The sequence below is a fragment of the Opisthorchis viverrini genome (assembly GCF_000715545.1).
Source record: "Opisthorchis viverrini unplaced genomic scaffold opera_v5_112, whole genome shotgun sequence".
Classification (NCBI taxonomy): domain Eukaryota; kingdom Metazoa; phylum Platyhelminthes; class Trematoda; order Opisthorchiida; family Opisthorchiidae; genus Opisthorchis; species Opisthorchis viverrini.
Genome location: NW_008751770.1, coordinates 992,599 through 1,010,674, shown reverse-complemented (window position 1 = coordinate 1,010,674; position 18,076 = coordinate 992,599). Strand labels below are relative to the sequence as shown.

General features: G+C 42.2%; 2 protein-coding genes across 2 annotated transcripts in view; one reads left to right on the top strand and one right to left on the bottom strand.

Annotated features, from left to right (window-relative positions):
• T265_05822 (hypothetical protein) overlaps positions 1-18,076 on the bottom strand; it is a gene marked incomplete at both ends in the record, with an annotated part of 66,829 nt that overhangs the window by 30,243 nt on the left and 18,510 nt on the right. The gene's annotated exons all lie outside the window — the stretch shown is intronic.
• Positions 2,080-18,076, top strand: part of T265_05821 (hypothetical protein) — a gene marked incomplete at both ends in the record, with an annotated part of 48,320 nt that continues 32,323 nt past the window's right edge. Inside the window, one exon of the mRNA XM_009170928.1 lies at positions 2,080-2,337. Within this exon, the coding sequence (XP_009169192.1) occupies positions 2,245-2,337 (93 nt within the window). The remainder of the gene's footprint in view (positions 2,338-18,076) is intronic.

Genomic DNA, 18,076 nt, shown 5'->3' with positions numbered 1-18,076 from the left:
ATCAGCATATCACCAGTGCTCAACAATAATGCTTCGCTGTTGCGCAACCACAATTTACTTGAAAGCCTTATTGCGAAGAAAGGGCAATGAACTCTGTGCTCCCTCACTACATTCGTTTTGAAGAGTCTACACCTCCCGACGTTAACTCAGGCACCTAACAGTCGGACACAGAAGTGAACTATTCAAAGGCTAACTCAAGCTTGAAGGCTGCATACTTTTCTTTATCACGGAATTTCTGGCCGTGCGGTCGAATTTCAGTCGTCTGTGAGACCGATGGTGGCGTTAGTCATACCAGTCGCAATCGTTTCACAGGTATATGACTCGGAAATCGTGCCCTGTGATATGGTCGGTTCCGGCTAGATGTGACAGTCGCACTTGAACCGGACTTCTAACAAGCGCTCACACGGGGTTGTTCGCGCACTCTGTCCGACAAACATCTTCGCATGAATGCTCGGCACCAACTGAGAAGGGAAAGCACAGAGAAGCTGGCTAAAAAGTTAATAGGTTTGTCTTTCCCACGGAACTTGGTAATCGAGTTTAGACTAGCGAACATGTATGTTAAATCAAAGGAATACCTAAGCCATTTTGTAAGTAGTCCAGCACCCAAAGCACATTTGAAGGCACATATTCTGTCAACCGAAATTTGTTTGATGCTCCTCATTTCTGATAACTTAGGCTTGAAACCCAACTGTGCACAATGCTCATTCTTCGGAAAAGGATAGCTGACAAATGTGTACTCTCGACTGTTTACAAAAATAACTGCATTTAAGGAGCCTTTTTAGAACCTGAAATCCTGACCGGAGGATCACGCATCCGATCCCACCAGACTGGTCAAAATAAGACCGAAGGTGTTTATGTGGTTCAGCTCCCCGTGATCCGAAAATCTCCTTGCAACGTATGTTTTGTTATAGCTATCAAAGTTCCCAAAAAGGCCACTAAAGATCAAGGATATTCTAGGCTGATTTCCACGTGCTCTACCGAGATGACCTCGAGTGTTAGTCACATGTCCACTTGAGGGTTGCCGATAGTAGTCAGGTAGGAAAAATCGGAATGGGGTCAATGTTTAAAAACGATGTAATTAGTATACGAGAACCGTTTTCATCATTTACCTAAGTTTTACGCCTCCGGGAAGATACGGCTGTTCACTGACTCATTTGGGTCGGTCCACTATAACTGAACGTATGAATGTAAGGCTTGATAGACTCGTCACTGTCTATCTACGGGTGACCCGACCATAGCTAATTGGCCACACAAGAAGAAGTGTTCCACATCAGCCAATTGCAAATGACCTTATTTTTTAGATAGTTTACAGTTCCAGGCTAATCAGTTACGCGGGAAATAACCAGCCTTACAACACTCCTATGGACTCATCTCAATGAAGAAGCTGAGACAGCGAATTCTGAACAAATTCATTGCTCGTGGTGTAAAATTCCTCCTATCGTGCATCAGTTACCAGCGCACTTGCAATGAACAATCTTCTGGTGAAGCGCGTGCTCCAGATAAGTGTTCACGCACAACACGACTAAAATTAAAAGACCAAGCATTTGAGTCAGCAGAGTCAGAGAATCCAGTCAACTGTCATCGTGATCTTGCCAGACTTTGGAGACCAGACACAGGGCTACATAAAATAAGGATAGTTGGGATCGAATACTTTGTTCCTTACTGGAGACTCTCACGCGAAACATATAGGCTCTATTTACTTGAAGCCAACAATATAGCCAAATACTTGGGCGTGTAAGCACGTTTCTTTGGAATCCCAGAAGTGTTCAGAGCGTTTGACATTACGCGCGTCTATTTACCGCAGCCATAGTCACTACGAGCTGCGACCACTGTAGGGTCTCAGCCAACGTAATGGATGTGCAACTGCAGTCCTTCTTGCGCTTGCACGTGACCAGACAGAATCCGAAGCTTTGAGCTCTGCGACACCATTGGTTCGGTGTCGCAATAGACTGCTAGCGAACGCACGCTATCAGTGGTCGGTAGCCCATGTGATTGGCTCCTTTGGTTTGTGCGTTCGTGTCCGGCAGAATTAACGCGCGAACCATAACGCTCAGTTGCTCTGCCGGTTCAGTCTTGGGCCACAGGACGCGCATAAGGTTTGGCGCAACCCGCTTCCCGCATGCTCATAAATCAACCCTACTGTTCGGCGTTTTCCAGGTTAGCTGGAATACAAATGAGTAAATAATTAGTGTCATTCAGTATAGTGGCTGATTATCTGCCTGAAATCTTCGTATCCATTACGCCATGTCGGTTACGGAACCTACAAAAGAGCTGATAAATTCTACGGAAGTATGGGATCCCTCTAAGCACCTTCCATCTCCAAGAAGAATAAGCCAGGTGAGTCAGTGAAGGAATTTTGAAACCGAATGTTTTCCCATGCAGCTGAGTTTATTCCAGTCTACCGACAACATTCACTAAAACGTCTGCCAATCGTTTGAATACCCAACGAAAAGGTAGAGAAAAGAGAGATTCCCGCCTATATCGGCTCTTCATTAGGCACCGGTCTTAGTAAAACACTGCAAAAAAACAAAAGTCATAAGCACATTTTACTTCGGGCTTTTATTGACCAGTTTTGGGCTACTGATCTCATATATACATGGGGAAATTGCTGGGGCTGGATACTTGATGTAATCTGTGGTAACCAGATGCATGTTGCTATTTCTTTGCATAATGTGAGACACGCAGGCCGCTTTGAGATTGGGTTGCGACGATATTGACCAAAATGCCTCTGTTGCTGGCCTGTAAAAAAGAACATCTTTCGCTTTTTCTAACTGGTAGAAAGAATCCCACTGAGTAGTTTTACAAATTAACGCTGAGGCAGGCTTTGTGCTACACGGTATGAAGGGGAATATCGATGTGTACAAGACTCCATGGGGTTCCCGATTCAAGCAATTTCTTTATAAATGTGAGCTTAAAGCTGAAAACTTGACCAAACTGCACTTCAGGTCAGAGGTTGATTACTTCAATTTCCGGAATATTTCTACCGATGTGGATGGGACCAAATCGACTTGGCTCTTTTTCGACTGTTTCCTAATGCCTTTGGGTGTCTTGATCCCCAGTTAACCACTGTTTTTAATGAAATATCTCCAAATGATGCTCGTGCCCTCAGGGTGAGGTAGCGCTCTGTGACGACGTTTTGGGAACAGCTGGGAATAAAATGCAGGTAATGAATGAGTTGTTACGAAAATTTACGGCCGTATCCCAGTATGCAGTGGGGTTTGGCTTAGTCATCCGGCTCCTCACAGGAAGCCGCCTGTGTTTAATGATTGTGACAGAATCGGTGAGATAAGCTTTTGAGTAAAGTTATCTAACAGGGAGTGTAGTTTCAGAGGAAAGAACAGATTCCTACGGTGAACTCATCGCAGGTTTGAGCGTCACCTCACTAAGCTTTCGCCTGCGTTTTCACAGCAGACGACAAAGAAGGTGTATGAAATTTAATGTACTCGATGTAACTCCAGAGTGACCCATTCTTGGCTCAAAACAAGGTGAAAATTTGGACCCGTAGGCTCGGCACCGGATGCCATCTTGATGGCACATAAACTGCAATCTTCTTCGGTGGCTGTCATTGGATTGTAGACGCCATGCTTTCCTCCGCTTCCCGCACCAGAGGAACTTCACAAAAGAACCCATAACTCTACTTTGGTTGCTTGGTAGTATGTGTCCTGAGGACCAAGCACGCACTCACAAACAAGTACGGATCTATGTTTATTCACCACGATTCTGTTGCCACTGATTCGAATTGGTCGCTTTCTCCCCTGGTACGCTCCCAACAGCATTCACCTCTTTTTCTCTCCGCTTACACTCCGAATACTTACGCTCCCTATTCATGAGCACTTTGACGAATGGTGACTCAGACCCTGTCTCTGAAACTAACTCACCAACACTGCAGTCATCGAGTCTCAAGAATAGTGGAGATTCTGCAACGTTTATTCGTTTCTGCCTAAGCACTCTTCGATTTATGCATTTGTTCTCCTAGGGATCAGAAATGTTTGACCCACAAACTTTACACTCTCACCTTTGGCAGTGACACTAAGGATAAAGTTATTGGCCTAACACAATTGCGCAGTCGAAGCGACTCCACTTGACTGGATTCCGGTTGTCAGTCAACTTTGTGTTACGTGAATAAGAGGTTTATTTTGGAAGTAGAATGCGACAAGAGAAACGCTGTTTGATCATAGAGCTGCCGGTTGGGTCAAAGACAAGTGGCCTTATCATCTGCCACAGAAAGTCTCGACGACCAGTATCTTGAATCTAACGTATGGTCGAAATGCTCACAAAGTTGTATTGGGATTTTGCTCCCATTTTTTGGACGAAGTGGGGGACCCTACTTCCATACGTAAGCAACGTCAAGCCCCTAGATGTCTAAGGAATGGAAACTTGAATAGGATTGCTAGGAAGATTCACCCACTAGTTGTTTGCTTCCCTTCCTAAGTGACAACGCATGTGACTTTGATGTGTAATCTTACTTTCTAATAATAATCGATTGATCGACAGGTCAAGGAACATAGCTCGCCATTGAAACCGCTGACTAGACGCTGCGCGGTCAAACAGTTGCTTGGGGACTTAGTTGGGATGATGTGAGTCTGGTGTATAGATCAATTGTTAGGGCCTTGACCAATATCTGAGGTTCATTTATCTCCTCCTAAAAGAGTATCCCGGTCTCTTTATTTTTGGAACAAAGGCCTTCGTACAGGAGTATTGAATACCGGAAACACAAGTCCTATCGAGGGGCTTTGGTCGCTACCATATTGCGAGAAACAAACCACGGTGAACAAACCCTCTGCCCACTTTCTCTGGTTCGGTAACTTGTGCTGGAAGGCAGCGAGAATGACTGGTTTAGCGAAGCGTAAATATTAGTGAGGCGGAAGCTTGCGCGGCACAACCATCCACATACCGTGGCTAGAATAACACACATAGTAGACAGTGCATCAAAAGCAACGAACATTCAACCTTCCAATATAATTTTTCAAGCATGCGTCCAGCAGGAAAGACATTCCCGCAAATACTGTTGAGCGTACAAAATATGGTTGTTTCAATGACGTCAACTCAAACATACTGTAGCATCGAATGGGCAAACTCGAGTGTCCTTAGTTTGGACGAGCACTGACCTAATAGCGTAGGGTGGGTTCTTGTGTACAAATACCTACCTCATTGGACACCCTTCAAACGAATTCAGAGGTCACTGCCTTGTATGTAATGGGCTCTTGTACCACTCCATTCGACACTGGGTACTGATACCACTCGCTTAAACCCACTATTTACCCAGTTTGTCAAATTATGTTTTTGGCCTCAGTTCTTCGGTCATCCTATTCTGAACACGGTACACTGATGGGGCGGGATATTGATGGAGTAATACTGTCACACACTGCCTTGGGATGAGTTGATTGGTAGTTTAAAAGGGCCTTTGTGCCTTTAATTGTCCGGCAAATGGTTCTTTTCAGTTCCCCATCAGTCTTATTTGTCAGGAAGGAATGGAAATAGATTACATCTATCTGTCTGTATCTTCAGGCCAAACTTTATGTGGAGTATCAAGCTGGCTAGATGTTCACATAAATAACTGACTTTACCATGTTTGATAATAGCATGCTGTCGTCTACACGAGGTCAGAAGACCCCCCGTTGGCACTCGTATCCGGCAAATGTCATGCGTTTGGTCAAAACCGGGGATATTGGAAATTTCACCCTGAGATAGCGCAAATAAATGTCAAAAAAAAACGACCCTGTCCAGCTGAATACCCTGTTTATTACGGTCTGCTTCGACTGACGTGCTGCTCCAGGCCGCCTCATGTTTCAGTTGGTATCGAGATATCGCAGTAAATTGTCTAAACTTAGCACACTACGCACGAAGGAAAATTCCTTGACAGCTCATGACCTTCTCAGGATCTATCAAGGAGACGCAGTCCCCGTGTTTCCTTCAACTGTATGAGGTGAAACATAGTCAATTCCAGATTCATGTAGAAATGGGGGTATTTGCAGAAATCTTTCCAATTAGCGTTCATGTGGAACATACCATTCACTAAAAGCTCGATAACTGCGCTTCAGAAGAAGAGCGAAACCGGTCGTGGGTCGCCCTTCTTGGGGCTCCTCGGGTGGGCGCAGTCCCCGAGTCTTCATCAACCCTATGTTCTCCTTGGACCCAAATTGCATGAAATTAGCGAAATACACCCATTTACCTAAACGAGTGCTTCAGTTGGTTTAGGTGATCCTCTCAACAAAACCGAATTGTTTTGCAAATGAGTGTATTTCGCTAAATTTGGACTAGTCAAAGACTAGGATTTAAATACTCCGCAAAATATTCCTATACTTATAGATCAGTTTAGTGGCGTTGATTTATGTTATGTAGGGTCACATGGACAATAGTTCGAGTATAGATTCAAGCTAAAAAATTTCCCATCGCGCTCTATAAGCCATCAGTCAGCAGCAGACTTTTTGAATGGTCAGCTTCTGTGGTTCACACCGCACCGGAACTGGATACGAAGCTTACAATGGTACTCATCGACTATGGTGTTTCTGTCCGCAGTTCGACTAACTCGGTATTTTCTGTTTAGGTGAGATCAAACAATCATCCATGGTGTTTGAGTTATAAGTCATGAGGTTTCCTCTGGGTACTCAGTTCACGGCACCCATTTTGTATTTTGGAATGTGTACTGTACGTTATCCAAGAGGTCACAGCTTGCATGTCGTAGGCTTTGGGCAGTTGTGCACTATCACACGCAAATCGATTGATTCGAGTGACAGAATTTGCACAACGTACACAACCTTCCGGTCCTTTTTTTCTCTGAAAACTTTGCACACATTCTCCGTTAATTTAGGTTAATATGAAAAAAAAACAGATCAGGAGCAATAAGTTGCTTCGTAACGCCAAGTGTTCTAGTGACAAAAAGACTGATTAGCAGGCCAGGTGGCAGACCAAAAGATAAACGACAAGTTGGTTAGGATGTGGGCGAAATTACTTCTCATGTATTAATCAGTAGTCACTTTTGTTGGTTGCCGTTTTCGGTCTTTGGATCCTGCAGTTCGAATGAGTAGCGTGTTCGTCTCCGGGTCCCACTTCTCAATTGGGCATCAAGTGTTAATTTGTGCCTACCGGTTCGACTTGAAGTTCCCCATCCACTGATTTGCAATCCGGGGCAAAACTTCCCAGCTGGTATTTGTTCGACTGACGCATTTCCGTGTGGATATTTGTTGCCATGATGCTCCCTTTATGATTAGCCGATTTGCCTACAGCGTATGACAACCTTTTCTCCCTTTGATGGTGCTCTTTCGGCCCTGAATTTGTCCCAGAGTAGCTTATCTACTCAAGACTGTTAGCGCCAAAGGAAAAACCCAGGGAGACAAAACCAGTAGGACGCTAAGCTTGCCACTGCTGGTGGATGATCAGAAGTGCCTCGAAAAACCACAGGGTCTGATTCTTTAACCTCACAGTTAATAAGCCACGCAATAGAATAATAGAATCGCTCATTTTTTTCAAATTGAATTCCTTTTGATTATTCAAATGGAACGGATTTCTCAAAAGCCGTGACGCGAACCATCAGAAATTATATCCAGAAGTTAATGAAATATTTCTTGAAAAAACTGAATTAAAGTCAGCGAGAGATTGGAGAAGGGATGCAACAGAATTATGGACCAAACAGAAGGCCTCCAGTGGATGTCACTGCGCTCCAGAATCTCTGTAAGCTGCTTCTAATACTACATTAAGCGTCTGATAATGTTTTAACCGTTGCTATCTTAGTTCACTCATGTACTCCGTGTTGTACTCATACACTTTGGCACTCGTATCCCTCCCATGTGTTTTATTCCCAAAATGAACACCACTTTGATCAGTCTGTTAGTTCCACGTAAGGAACCAGTCTCCTGATGAAAACACCATTATGGATTATCGCATTTTCTCATTAAAAACTAACATCACAGTGCATGCCCGTTGTGATGGTTGTTGATTACGCCTTTGCCAAAAACCGAGATTTTACTAGTTTAGTGATTTCCTAAGATGAGAGGACATTTCAGAGCTTCACTTATCATAATGGGTCCGGTTTCTGTGAAAGTGTCAGGCCTGTTGTACTTTAATTCACGTTATTCATCGATAAGTATATTCGTCTTATAGTTACTGATGAAATCGCCCCTCTACTACTTAATACAACAGAACAAGGGCGCTTCATTCCATCTTCTAACATCCAGATGTGTTGCAGCCCTTCGAGTTCTATAAACGCTTTGAAGGTGTTCACACACAAAGCACTGTTCTGGTGAGTTAGACGTGCCATAAGTAATATATATCTTAACCATAGCCAACTATGAAATAAACAAATGGGAAACACTGATTTGTATCAAATGCCATGAGGGATGAGGTCGGATACTGGGATATTATTGCCATCACGTATTGCCACAAGTGAGGAGATAAACAACTAAATATCAGAAAGGCATTTCAGTGTTTCGTATTACTCATTAGATCAGAAAATTGTCCCTACACTACCACTGTGGAGCTTTCAGACAGCAAAACATAGTGTTAAGCTTGAATAGATTGTGAACTTGTAGAACCTGTCAAAAGCGACAGCTCTATAACTGAATGACTAACAGTTGATTAGAAATGTCGCTTGATGAACGTCTACCATTGAATATTGACTGGAGACTCATAGGATAGTTTATCGAGGCCCTCGTATGGAATGACTGGAATAATGATTCAAAACCCTGTCGATGCGAGAGCATCCTGCATTTGCCACTCCCATTTCGCATTTGACGTCAGCACCTTCAACGAATATTTAGTACGTTCTGGGCTTAGCTTCCGATAGATCAAATCATGTGTTCAAATATGATGCGCTCCATTCAGTTGATCACTCGTGGGTGCAAACGGACCTGAGAAAAAGGCCTGGATCAACAACCCCTCAACTAATTCAGAATGCAAAACCACCAGTTACTCAAATTGACGAGAGAGCATTTTTATGGGCGTGGAAAAATAACAAAAAGTTCATTACAAGGATACTCAATAAGTGGCCGTAATGAAGGGGATTCCATTGTGAACTGAAGCGACTGGCTAACACAATCACGAGCTACTTGATTAGATTTCTGCCGTCTGGTTAGGGTGGCGTGCGCAGTGAACATGTAATCATATATCGCATCGTGCTGAAAATCCAGATGACTACTGGGTGGCGGCATATAGCCGCTCAATCGCAGAATCATGCAGTTATATGTCTGTTAGACTGATTGACTCTCCCCAGGTTACGAGTTCTGTATGTGAAAGCACCGTCTTTTTGAGCTCATTGTGTATAACGTGCAAGTGGTGTGTTCACAATGCTAGTGATTTTCAATTAGAATAAAATGGATTACGGTGTTTGTGGTGCAGGATGAAATCCAGAATCGAAACTCCGCTATCCCGTTATTACAAATAAATAGAACACGAGGTCTGCATCCGACTGTTATAACGTTAGCTTATCAAATTATGTTCCGCGTGGTCACTGAAGAAAAGCTGCTCGTTTTTTTTCCGTCTTCTGCAGCCCCCTCCCAGTGAATCCCTTTCGCCCTTAGGCAGATTAATAATGACAAGAGTTTTCCACTTCTACCCACCTTATAGTTCCCAAATTTTGTCATTGGCAGTGTATAATAGGCGTTCCGTTGAAGAGAATCAATTGCACATAGCAATCTTCAGGCCAATTGCCTTCAACAGAAGACTGCCATCAGTTGGCAGTCATCAGTTGATCCCCATTACTTGGTTGTGACTGAAACAAATATCCTGAGAAGAATGAACACATCCGGACGAATCTGGTGTTCATAGGGAGTGTTAATTCGGAGCTATTTCAGTTGAATGGGCCAAGTCTAGCAAGGTTTGTTGACCCGTTTCTGTAAAAGTTGAGTTTGTTTTTGCTGCGGCCGTCACTCTTTTTTTTTAGATTTTTTGAAGTTTTATCCAGACAAAGTGCGTAAACATGTTTTGGTGAACTTCAGGTTTCCACGTATAAGCTAACAAAAAGCTAGCAAAATATTTAGCACAAGTTTTTCCAAATTCTGCTGCTCATGGCTAACGGCCATTTTGAATGTGTGAAACCACTTATGCCGCGAAATTCAGTCGCTTGGAACTATTTATTATCCTCGCTCATTTTTAACTGCCGTTCAGCATAACTTTTAATGAGGCTAAACATTCCCTGCAAAGTTCCTTGGGAATAAATTTAACCAACCCTTCAGCTTATGCTGAGGCTACTAGCTTGCGAGATTTACGTCGATCGTCCATCCATCGTAGAGAAATGTCGTCATGAAGAGATCAAAAGGAAGGAATGATAAGAGTAGAGTGAAGAACACGTTTGAGTTAATGACCCATGTTATCAACGAGGGATGCAAATTGGCGTAGAATAAACCCATCGTTTAAAATAGAAGAAAGATTGTTGGAACTTTTGAGGACCATCTCCAGCTGACTTGTGGTAAGCAAGGCAATGAACTGCGGAATGGCGCAGGTGTTTTTGCAAGCAAATTTTCGCAGGGTCCTGTAGACAGCGATAGGCAGGAAGCATTGATAACCCCCAGATGTTGGTGGTTTTCGGACGGCAATACCCCCTTAATGGTGCTTCGCGTTGAGGCGATTTATTTCTCATCTTTGAAGGATGATAATTTATGGACAACGATTTCCCCACCTTGGGAAATAGTTGGCAACTAGTGAGGTCTAGGTTTTCTGTCTGCCTGAAGGCCGAAATTCCTCAAGTACCAAGTGCGGATAACTCGTTGCAATACTCGATAATGAGGCGACATTTCAAGTACATGCAGTCAAGATGCTGTGGTTTTAAGATTCTTCTCTTTCAGCTTGGAGATTTATCGTTATATAGAACTTTCGACCAAGCTTGATGGCTCATTGTTGGGAGACGAATTCCTGTAGTCACACTCCTGTTCTAATTTCCATACACTGCACCACATCGCACGGTGTGCACTCCAGTCGATTCTGTGACCAACTGCTACAGTCAGCTTATTCAAAAGCATTTATGACGCGTATTTTCCTGCTCTTGATGTTTTTTTCTAGGGTGGTCATTTACAAAGTGAACGTAAAACAGTTTTACTCAACAACAGAACGCCCTAAACTATGTTTATTACTAGATTCATCCTTATCTCGGTCGAGATGCGCAGATAATACAACGGGATAAAAGTCCCTGTCTGGACAGCTACATATCATGATCACTAATGTTGTGTCGTTTTGTTTTTGGATTCTCACGTGATCAGCCATTCAGTTTAATTTAATCCATCTGTAGACTTTCAAGTCACATAGCCAACCCTAGTGCTCCTAGTTGTGTGATCAGTCTCCGCCGCCTGGATAGAGATAGGAACCACATACTCCCCAATTGAGTGAATAAACAGATGTGCCTATTGTCATAATTCGTTCACATCCTATTGTTCTGGCGTCAGTGGCCACACTAATTACGGACACCGATCACCAAATGAGAATCGATTCCAATTATTTATTTTTACTCCCCAGAGTAAACGATACTTTGGTCCACCAGTGAGACATACAGTCTGTTTTTTTTTGAGGTTCCAACTTTCCACACTCATGCAAAAACGCATGGAGATCAATAACAACCTTGGGACATAGCTACAAGTTTAGGCTTCCATAAAACTCGGACTGATAGCCCAGGTGAATTCCGGTGTTAAAACATGACAACCAAACTTCCGATTTCCACTTGTTCATTGATGGGGTATTTCGCTTCATCCATTCTCTGTTATGCCTTCATTGTGCTTTTCAGTTGCTTCTCTCCTTTGACTTTGGTGGTTTATCTTAGAGAGATTTCTATTTTAATTCAGGTCACGTAATCTAGAGCCAAAAACGGTTCCAAATCCATTGGTCCCTTGCTCAATTACATAGTTTTTAGGAAACGTTTGGACTTTTACTCCATGTGCTGTCATTGCAAGAAAAAGGCCTCTAGATGTATCGCCATTGTTTTCCCGGATAACCAGGTACCAAACTAATAATTGTGTCTTATTTACAAATCGGCCTCACTACTCACAGATTTGAGACAATTCCAGATAAGCACGGAGGGAGCCGACAGCCATTAGATTTGGTTCCTAGCAATTTCTCAATCTCCCCCTGCAACAAAAAGGCATTGTTGAATCTCACCGTTTAAATTGACATTTTTCTTGCACATCTCCAAATGAATGATATCGTGCAGTCAGTTCTGGGATTCTTCTCACCCACACAGAGTGTGTCAAAACAAGTCGAACTCGATTTTGGCCGGATAACTTTAACAGCGAACTGTCAAGCGTGCAAATTTAATAAAACTTTACTTCTTGTGATCTTATTGACCTTTAAATATGTGTTATAAAAGTATGCTCAAATCCATTGAGAAATATCGGGGTTTTACTAAGAAAAAAAGCAAATATCTTTTTGATTCCGGGCAGTAAATCTGACTGTAAAGCACCCACAAACTGTTCAATCCTAAATTATTGCAAAGAAAATCAATAAAAATCAACTCAAGTAGAACATAAGGTTAATGGAAACTCGTGAGCTCCAAGAAGGGCGAAACCGGTCGTGGGCTGTCGGAGAGTTTTCAGCAACCTTATAAGCAGCTTCCATTATGAAAACACAAACCCATTTATTTTTGGTAGGTATTCTTATCCAGTAATTACCAGTACGACTGGAAAGTTGTGTAACAGGATGTTATTGTCTCAACTTCTCGGCTACCGTGTGTAACCTTGTGACAATAATATCCCATTCTAGATCGCTGTGTTTTGATTTGCATTGCCTACGGTCTTCATTTTTGTGATATGCGATCTAAATTATTTCCTGATTACCATTATCGGTGTTATTATAATTATTTATTCAGATCCCATACAGAAGGTGACAAATCTATACCTTATGCATTACGAATCTGGTTACCAAAATAAGCTGGCATATTTACATCACACTTGACATCTTGGTATTCGTTTCATATTGGTTGTCATGTGGACGTTGATATTCAGCTTTAACCTTACGATGCGGGTCTTATGGTATTAACTAACGCCATCATATCAATGTTCCGTGTGGTATCTAGGTTGTACATGCGACAATTTATAAACACAGAGATTTGGAACGGATGGCTAAAGTCTAAATTTCAGGAACCGTCACCAAGATAACGCACACAAGCGGGAGGTTCGGACCCACAAACCCGCCTCTAGACTGTATGTCCTTTATACGTAACGACGCTGATTCATGCAAAATTGGACAGCATAGTGTAGAGTTTGGGTGGGTACTTGTAAACAGTAGATTTACTGAATGTCTCAACCACCGTCAACTGCGTCTGCAAGCACGCGCACACACCGATGTATCGTCCATTCACATCAGTGTTATTGTTTTTAACGTGAAACTCAATGTACTTGTGGTTCTCACCTGCGTCGGTTTCAACGAGCACAAATGCACAACTGATTGAACAACTAACTTCCGCCGCTCCGATGACCATGAACCAGACACAAATTAACTTTCAATGTTGTCCAAACTGTCGTTTTTATTTTGGTTCTTCAGGTAGGCACCCTTACCTAGGCTTCTGAGTTGATCACGATATACATTATTCCAGTCAGTTTTGGGTCGACTTTTCTCGGTTTCCTAACCCTTGATTTTCGCATATCCTGAAAGAAGCCTAGTTGAATATTTTCGAAACGTTGGTCGGCTGCGATCTCTACTACGCACAACCCTTTTCAAAGAGAGTTAGTCAGACGACCTTCACCGCATTGTCCAGTGAACTATATGTTTATGACGGGCACGAATACAGATGCCATAAGTTATCCAGGGAGAGTTGGCATCCACGTATAATACATAGGGAACACAAACAAGCGGCCGGATGCTCTTGGCGCAAATCACTATAGGACTACATACAAAATAGATGTTGCATGATGATTGCCCACCAGTGTGCAGAAGCTACGTTCTTCTTGCTCGAATGACCAGTGAGTTGTTGCCTGCTCTGTGGGGAACAGTTCAAGCGGTGTGATCTGTGGCAAACGGATTGTGAGTTTAATATTTCCAACACTGGACTGCTACCCTGGTTTCAAACTGATGGAAAAACTCAATTGCAGAAAAGTTGTGTACATTAACCATCACTAATAAATAAATTGAAAAATCTTGTTAAAAGAGCCAAGATTTTACAGTGCTCTTACAAAATTGTTTCCATACGGGAATTTTCTGTACAGACACCGGATTTGAAAACAACAGGGAGATATTTGAGCAATAGGGAGACGCTTATTGCTCGAAAAATGTCAGGTGTAGCACGCCCTTATAGAATAGAATGTTCAGTCAATTATTCTGGTTTAACCGATCGAAGGGAAATCTTCTTTTGATTTCGTTAGATTGTTTGCATCCCAGGGAGATGAAGACAATGATCATTTTTCAAGACCCACGAATGTGAGGATACTGTGTAATCTTTTAGCTAATCTGATAATTAGCCGCATGTGGTTGGCCATATTACATGCAGATTAGCTTTGTTTGCGATTACATGCTTCCCGCTCCCGTGTATCCACTCGAGCACTTTGTAGTATCGTCCCTGTCTGGCTAGAATTGTTCGATCAATACATTCTCGCCAGCGCAAAATAGCCAAAGCTGATTTAATTAGTTTGTCGATTGTTCGATATGTCACCATTATGAGCTGAAACGCTTCGATTCAGTGTTTGTTTTGTTTGCCAAGTAAAAGACCAATAGTTAGTACAAGTCAAGTCTTACATGAGGAAGCAACTTTCAGGCCCAGATACGATCAACTAAAAGCTGTATGTACGTTTCGTGAGACGAATACCCCAAATTCCCCATTAGTCTATTGAACTTTGCTCCTTCCCGGGTTACGTTTGGTCGTAGCAATTCAAGTACTTCAACAGGTGATTACTGGCCAGTTGGTTTGATTCCTAGTAGACCCACTTATAAAAATTGTTAAACGAATCGTTGAACTCATTCATAGTTTCTGTAAACCTGATGAGTTTAGAACTTCCTCGCGCTTGACCGATGACTTCATCTTCTTAATGATCCGGAAGTTTTTGCGTCGACCAGGAGTAAATATCTCGTTGATACAGATGCATTGATCCACATGACTTTAATCCATCTTGGTGCACAGCACGCAGGAGCGTCATCCACAGCGTTGAAGATATATATATATATATATATATATATATATAATTCGGGAAACTCTATTTGCCTTCTTGTTCCCTCCATAGTTCTCTATTCCCTATTCAACTTAGTGCTTCCATGTTTTCAATATATGATACCTGGGGTATTTGGGTAGGTTGAATTATATGTACAGGCTATGATTGCCCTCGGTGATCACCGTGACAGGCAGTACATATGTATTTGCATTCGACTGATTGCACTGGTGGATAACTTTTGTACACTGGGGTGCTGGTTGGGTATGGTTGATCAATTTTACTGCTGTAGGTGAGTGACGTTCTACGATCAAGCGGCACCTGAAGGAAATTGCAGGGGCGAGCAATCGCTAATGTATTGTCAGTTTGTAAGCAAAAATGGCCGACGCATAATCATCGCTGTTGGACGCCTTCGTCATCGAGTTGTGTCAAACGGCAAGGTGAAACGTGAGACGAATCGGAGCCTATAAGTAGGGCCTAAATCAACTTACTGGATTTAATGAGCGCATACCTGTGAATGAAAACAGCTTTATCAGACAGTCTTTAATAGCTCCCGCGAACTTTCAAATGATAAGGTTTCCTATTGTTCCATGCAAAGTTGAGAGAAAAACTTCACACGTCTAATATGCTGGCAAGGGGTGCCTATTGTGGAATGTTTTGTGGTTCATGGCCTCTTGAAAACATTTCTCTCGAGTTTGTTGTCAAGGAAGACTAAACGCAATTGCGATTCCCCCGTTGTTTTAGCCAAGAATGTCGCTGGATATTTTGAAGAAAATTACGCACAAAGATAGAAAATTCGTTTACCTAATACTAATCTATCTTTGCGAGGTCGTTATCCAGATGTGGCAGGTGAAGCTCTGTTCGATAAATCTGAAAAAGGAAGAAAGTTACCTCCAAAAGTCTTATCTCAATTAGGCATATTGCTTTCTTCTACCAAACCGAAAGCTAATATCAGGTAATCCAATGTTGTGAAATTACGAAATTCATCGGGCTTTTCTGTGGCAGGTCAACAGACCTAGAAAGCATATGAAAACTCAAAACGTCCAAAAAATTGAACCATAAACCACTCTTGTCAAAGCTTTCACGGATCAGAGAGCCCTTCACCACGGACATCTAAAAACCAAGCAACACCCGAGACTCTTAGCTAGTAGAAAAAGTGAAAATGAATATTGAATACGGGAGATTCGGTTCAATCTCAGTTTGCATATTTGTGTAGCTCTGCTCACATCTAATCTTCTTCTGGGGACAAAATAGGATTAGCGAAACTTTTGGGACTGGATTTATCTGATGAGCTCTAGAATGGACAAAGCCAACAGTGGACTTTCCAGAGGCCTTCATTAGCATCATGAGTAATGTGGTTATGACGTTACTTCTATTATTCCCATTGATATTCTCATTATCATATTTGCTTAAAAGCAAGTTCAAATCTCTATTCATTCCTGATCAGGGGATGAAAGATTTTACCATACTACTTTCAACGTCGCTGGACCGTCTAACTAACTGTTCCAACGATTTATCATGAATGAATTCGCGTCTATTTTATGAGTTCACAGCATCTAAGTGGTCATCTCCCCGAAAAAGAAGACTTTAGAAGACTTTGGTTTCAATTAGAACATAAGGTGGACGGAAACTCGAGGACTGCGCCTACCTGGTGAGCCCCAAAAAGGGTGAAACCGGTCGTGGGCTGTCGACAGATTTTCAGCAACCTTATGAGTAGTGCATTATAAAACAATTTCAGCTGTTTCTACCATTTCTTGTTTAGGGTTCAAACTGCCCATTCCATCAATGGTGTTTGCATAGCCCTTGACTTATTTTCTCATAATCCACAGTTTATTCATCTGATCTTGGTCTAACCAAACGCTTTGGCTACTGAGAATAGTCTGAACTTTTGTTCTGAGCAGCCATTGATCTCAGCAAAGTACTCAGGGGGTTTACTGGACGACTATTGCAAATACTTTGCTATGTTTTGAAAGACCCTTCCTTCTTATTGAGGCTTACAAAGACGTTTCTCCCTTTGGCTGATTACTTCCTTCCATCCACTCCGTTAGAAGGGCGACAAACTGCTGAGCTTATGTTTATTAAATAAGAGTTCCTTATTGGGTGCCGACGACTACTCAGTGAAATAATCTTGTCATCCAACATAAGTCGAGTTGTCCGAATAGTTAGCCTACGTTTTCCTGAAAAACCTAATTTGGCTTTGCTTCTCTTTTCCAAAGAAGTGGCTAACCTCAAGTGTACACAAAAATTTGCTCGTATGACAGATTCCATATTCATTGGTTGGTTTTTGCAAACTAATAAATAGGCTTGCAACGAAAAGCATGGAACATTCTTCGGGGATGCGCTGGAATACTAGCAGATTTGGACCGGACAACCTTTCCTATCTAATGCGAATTCGCAAATGGCTTAGGATCGCATTTGGTGTAGGTGAAGCCACGACTTTGGAGCTAGAACGCCTGTGTAAATAAGACAATCCTTTTCAAAGAGGGTGCTTTTTATTGCTCGTGAGCATAGAGTACAAAGGGGTGGGGTTCCTAAAACTGGAGATCCCATGCATGAAATCAAAATTAAAAGAAAACAGTGTGAAAACATGAAGGATTTATTGAATTTTTTCCGAGTCCTAAAAGGTTGCAGTTTATAGAAGGGAACAAAAAGTGCAAAGTTTGGAAGTTGTAGAAAGGGAGGAAAGGGAGAAATCTAGGAAGCTTGACTTAATAAGGATGAGCTGAAAAACGAGGACCGCAGTGAATGAAAATTCAATCGCGAAGGACGGTTGAGTTAATCTCAGAATAGCATACTTCACAGGAGCCCTTGAATAAGGATACGAATGCCTAGTTGTTTGGTCGATATGCACTAGTCCAATGGGACAGCTATGGGGAGGTCGCGTGTTCATTTAATCTTGGATGTGTAGTTTTTATCAGAATGAACATGAATGATATTGAAACAGGAAATAACTCTAAATTTTGTTTGTTTTGGAGCACCATTATATATATATATATATATATATATATATATATATATATATA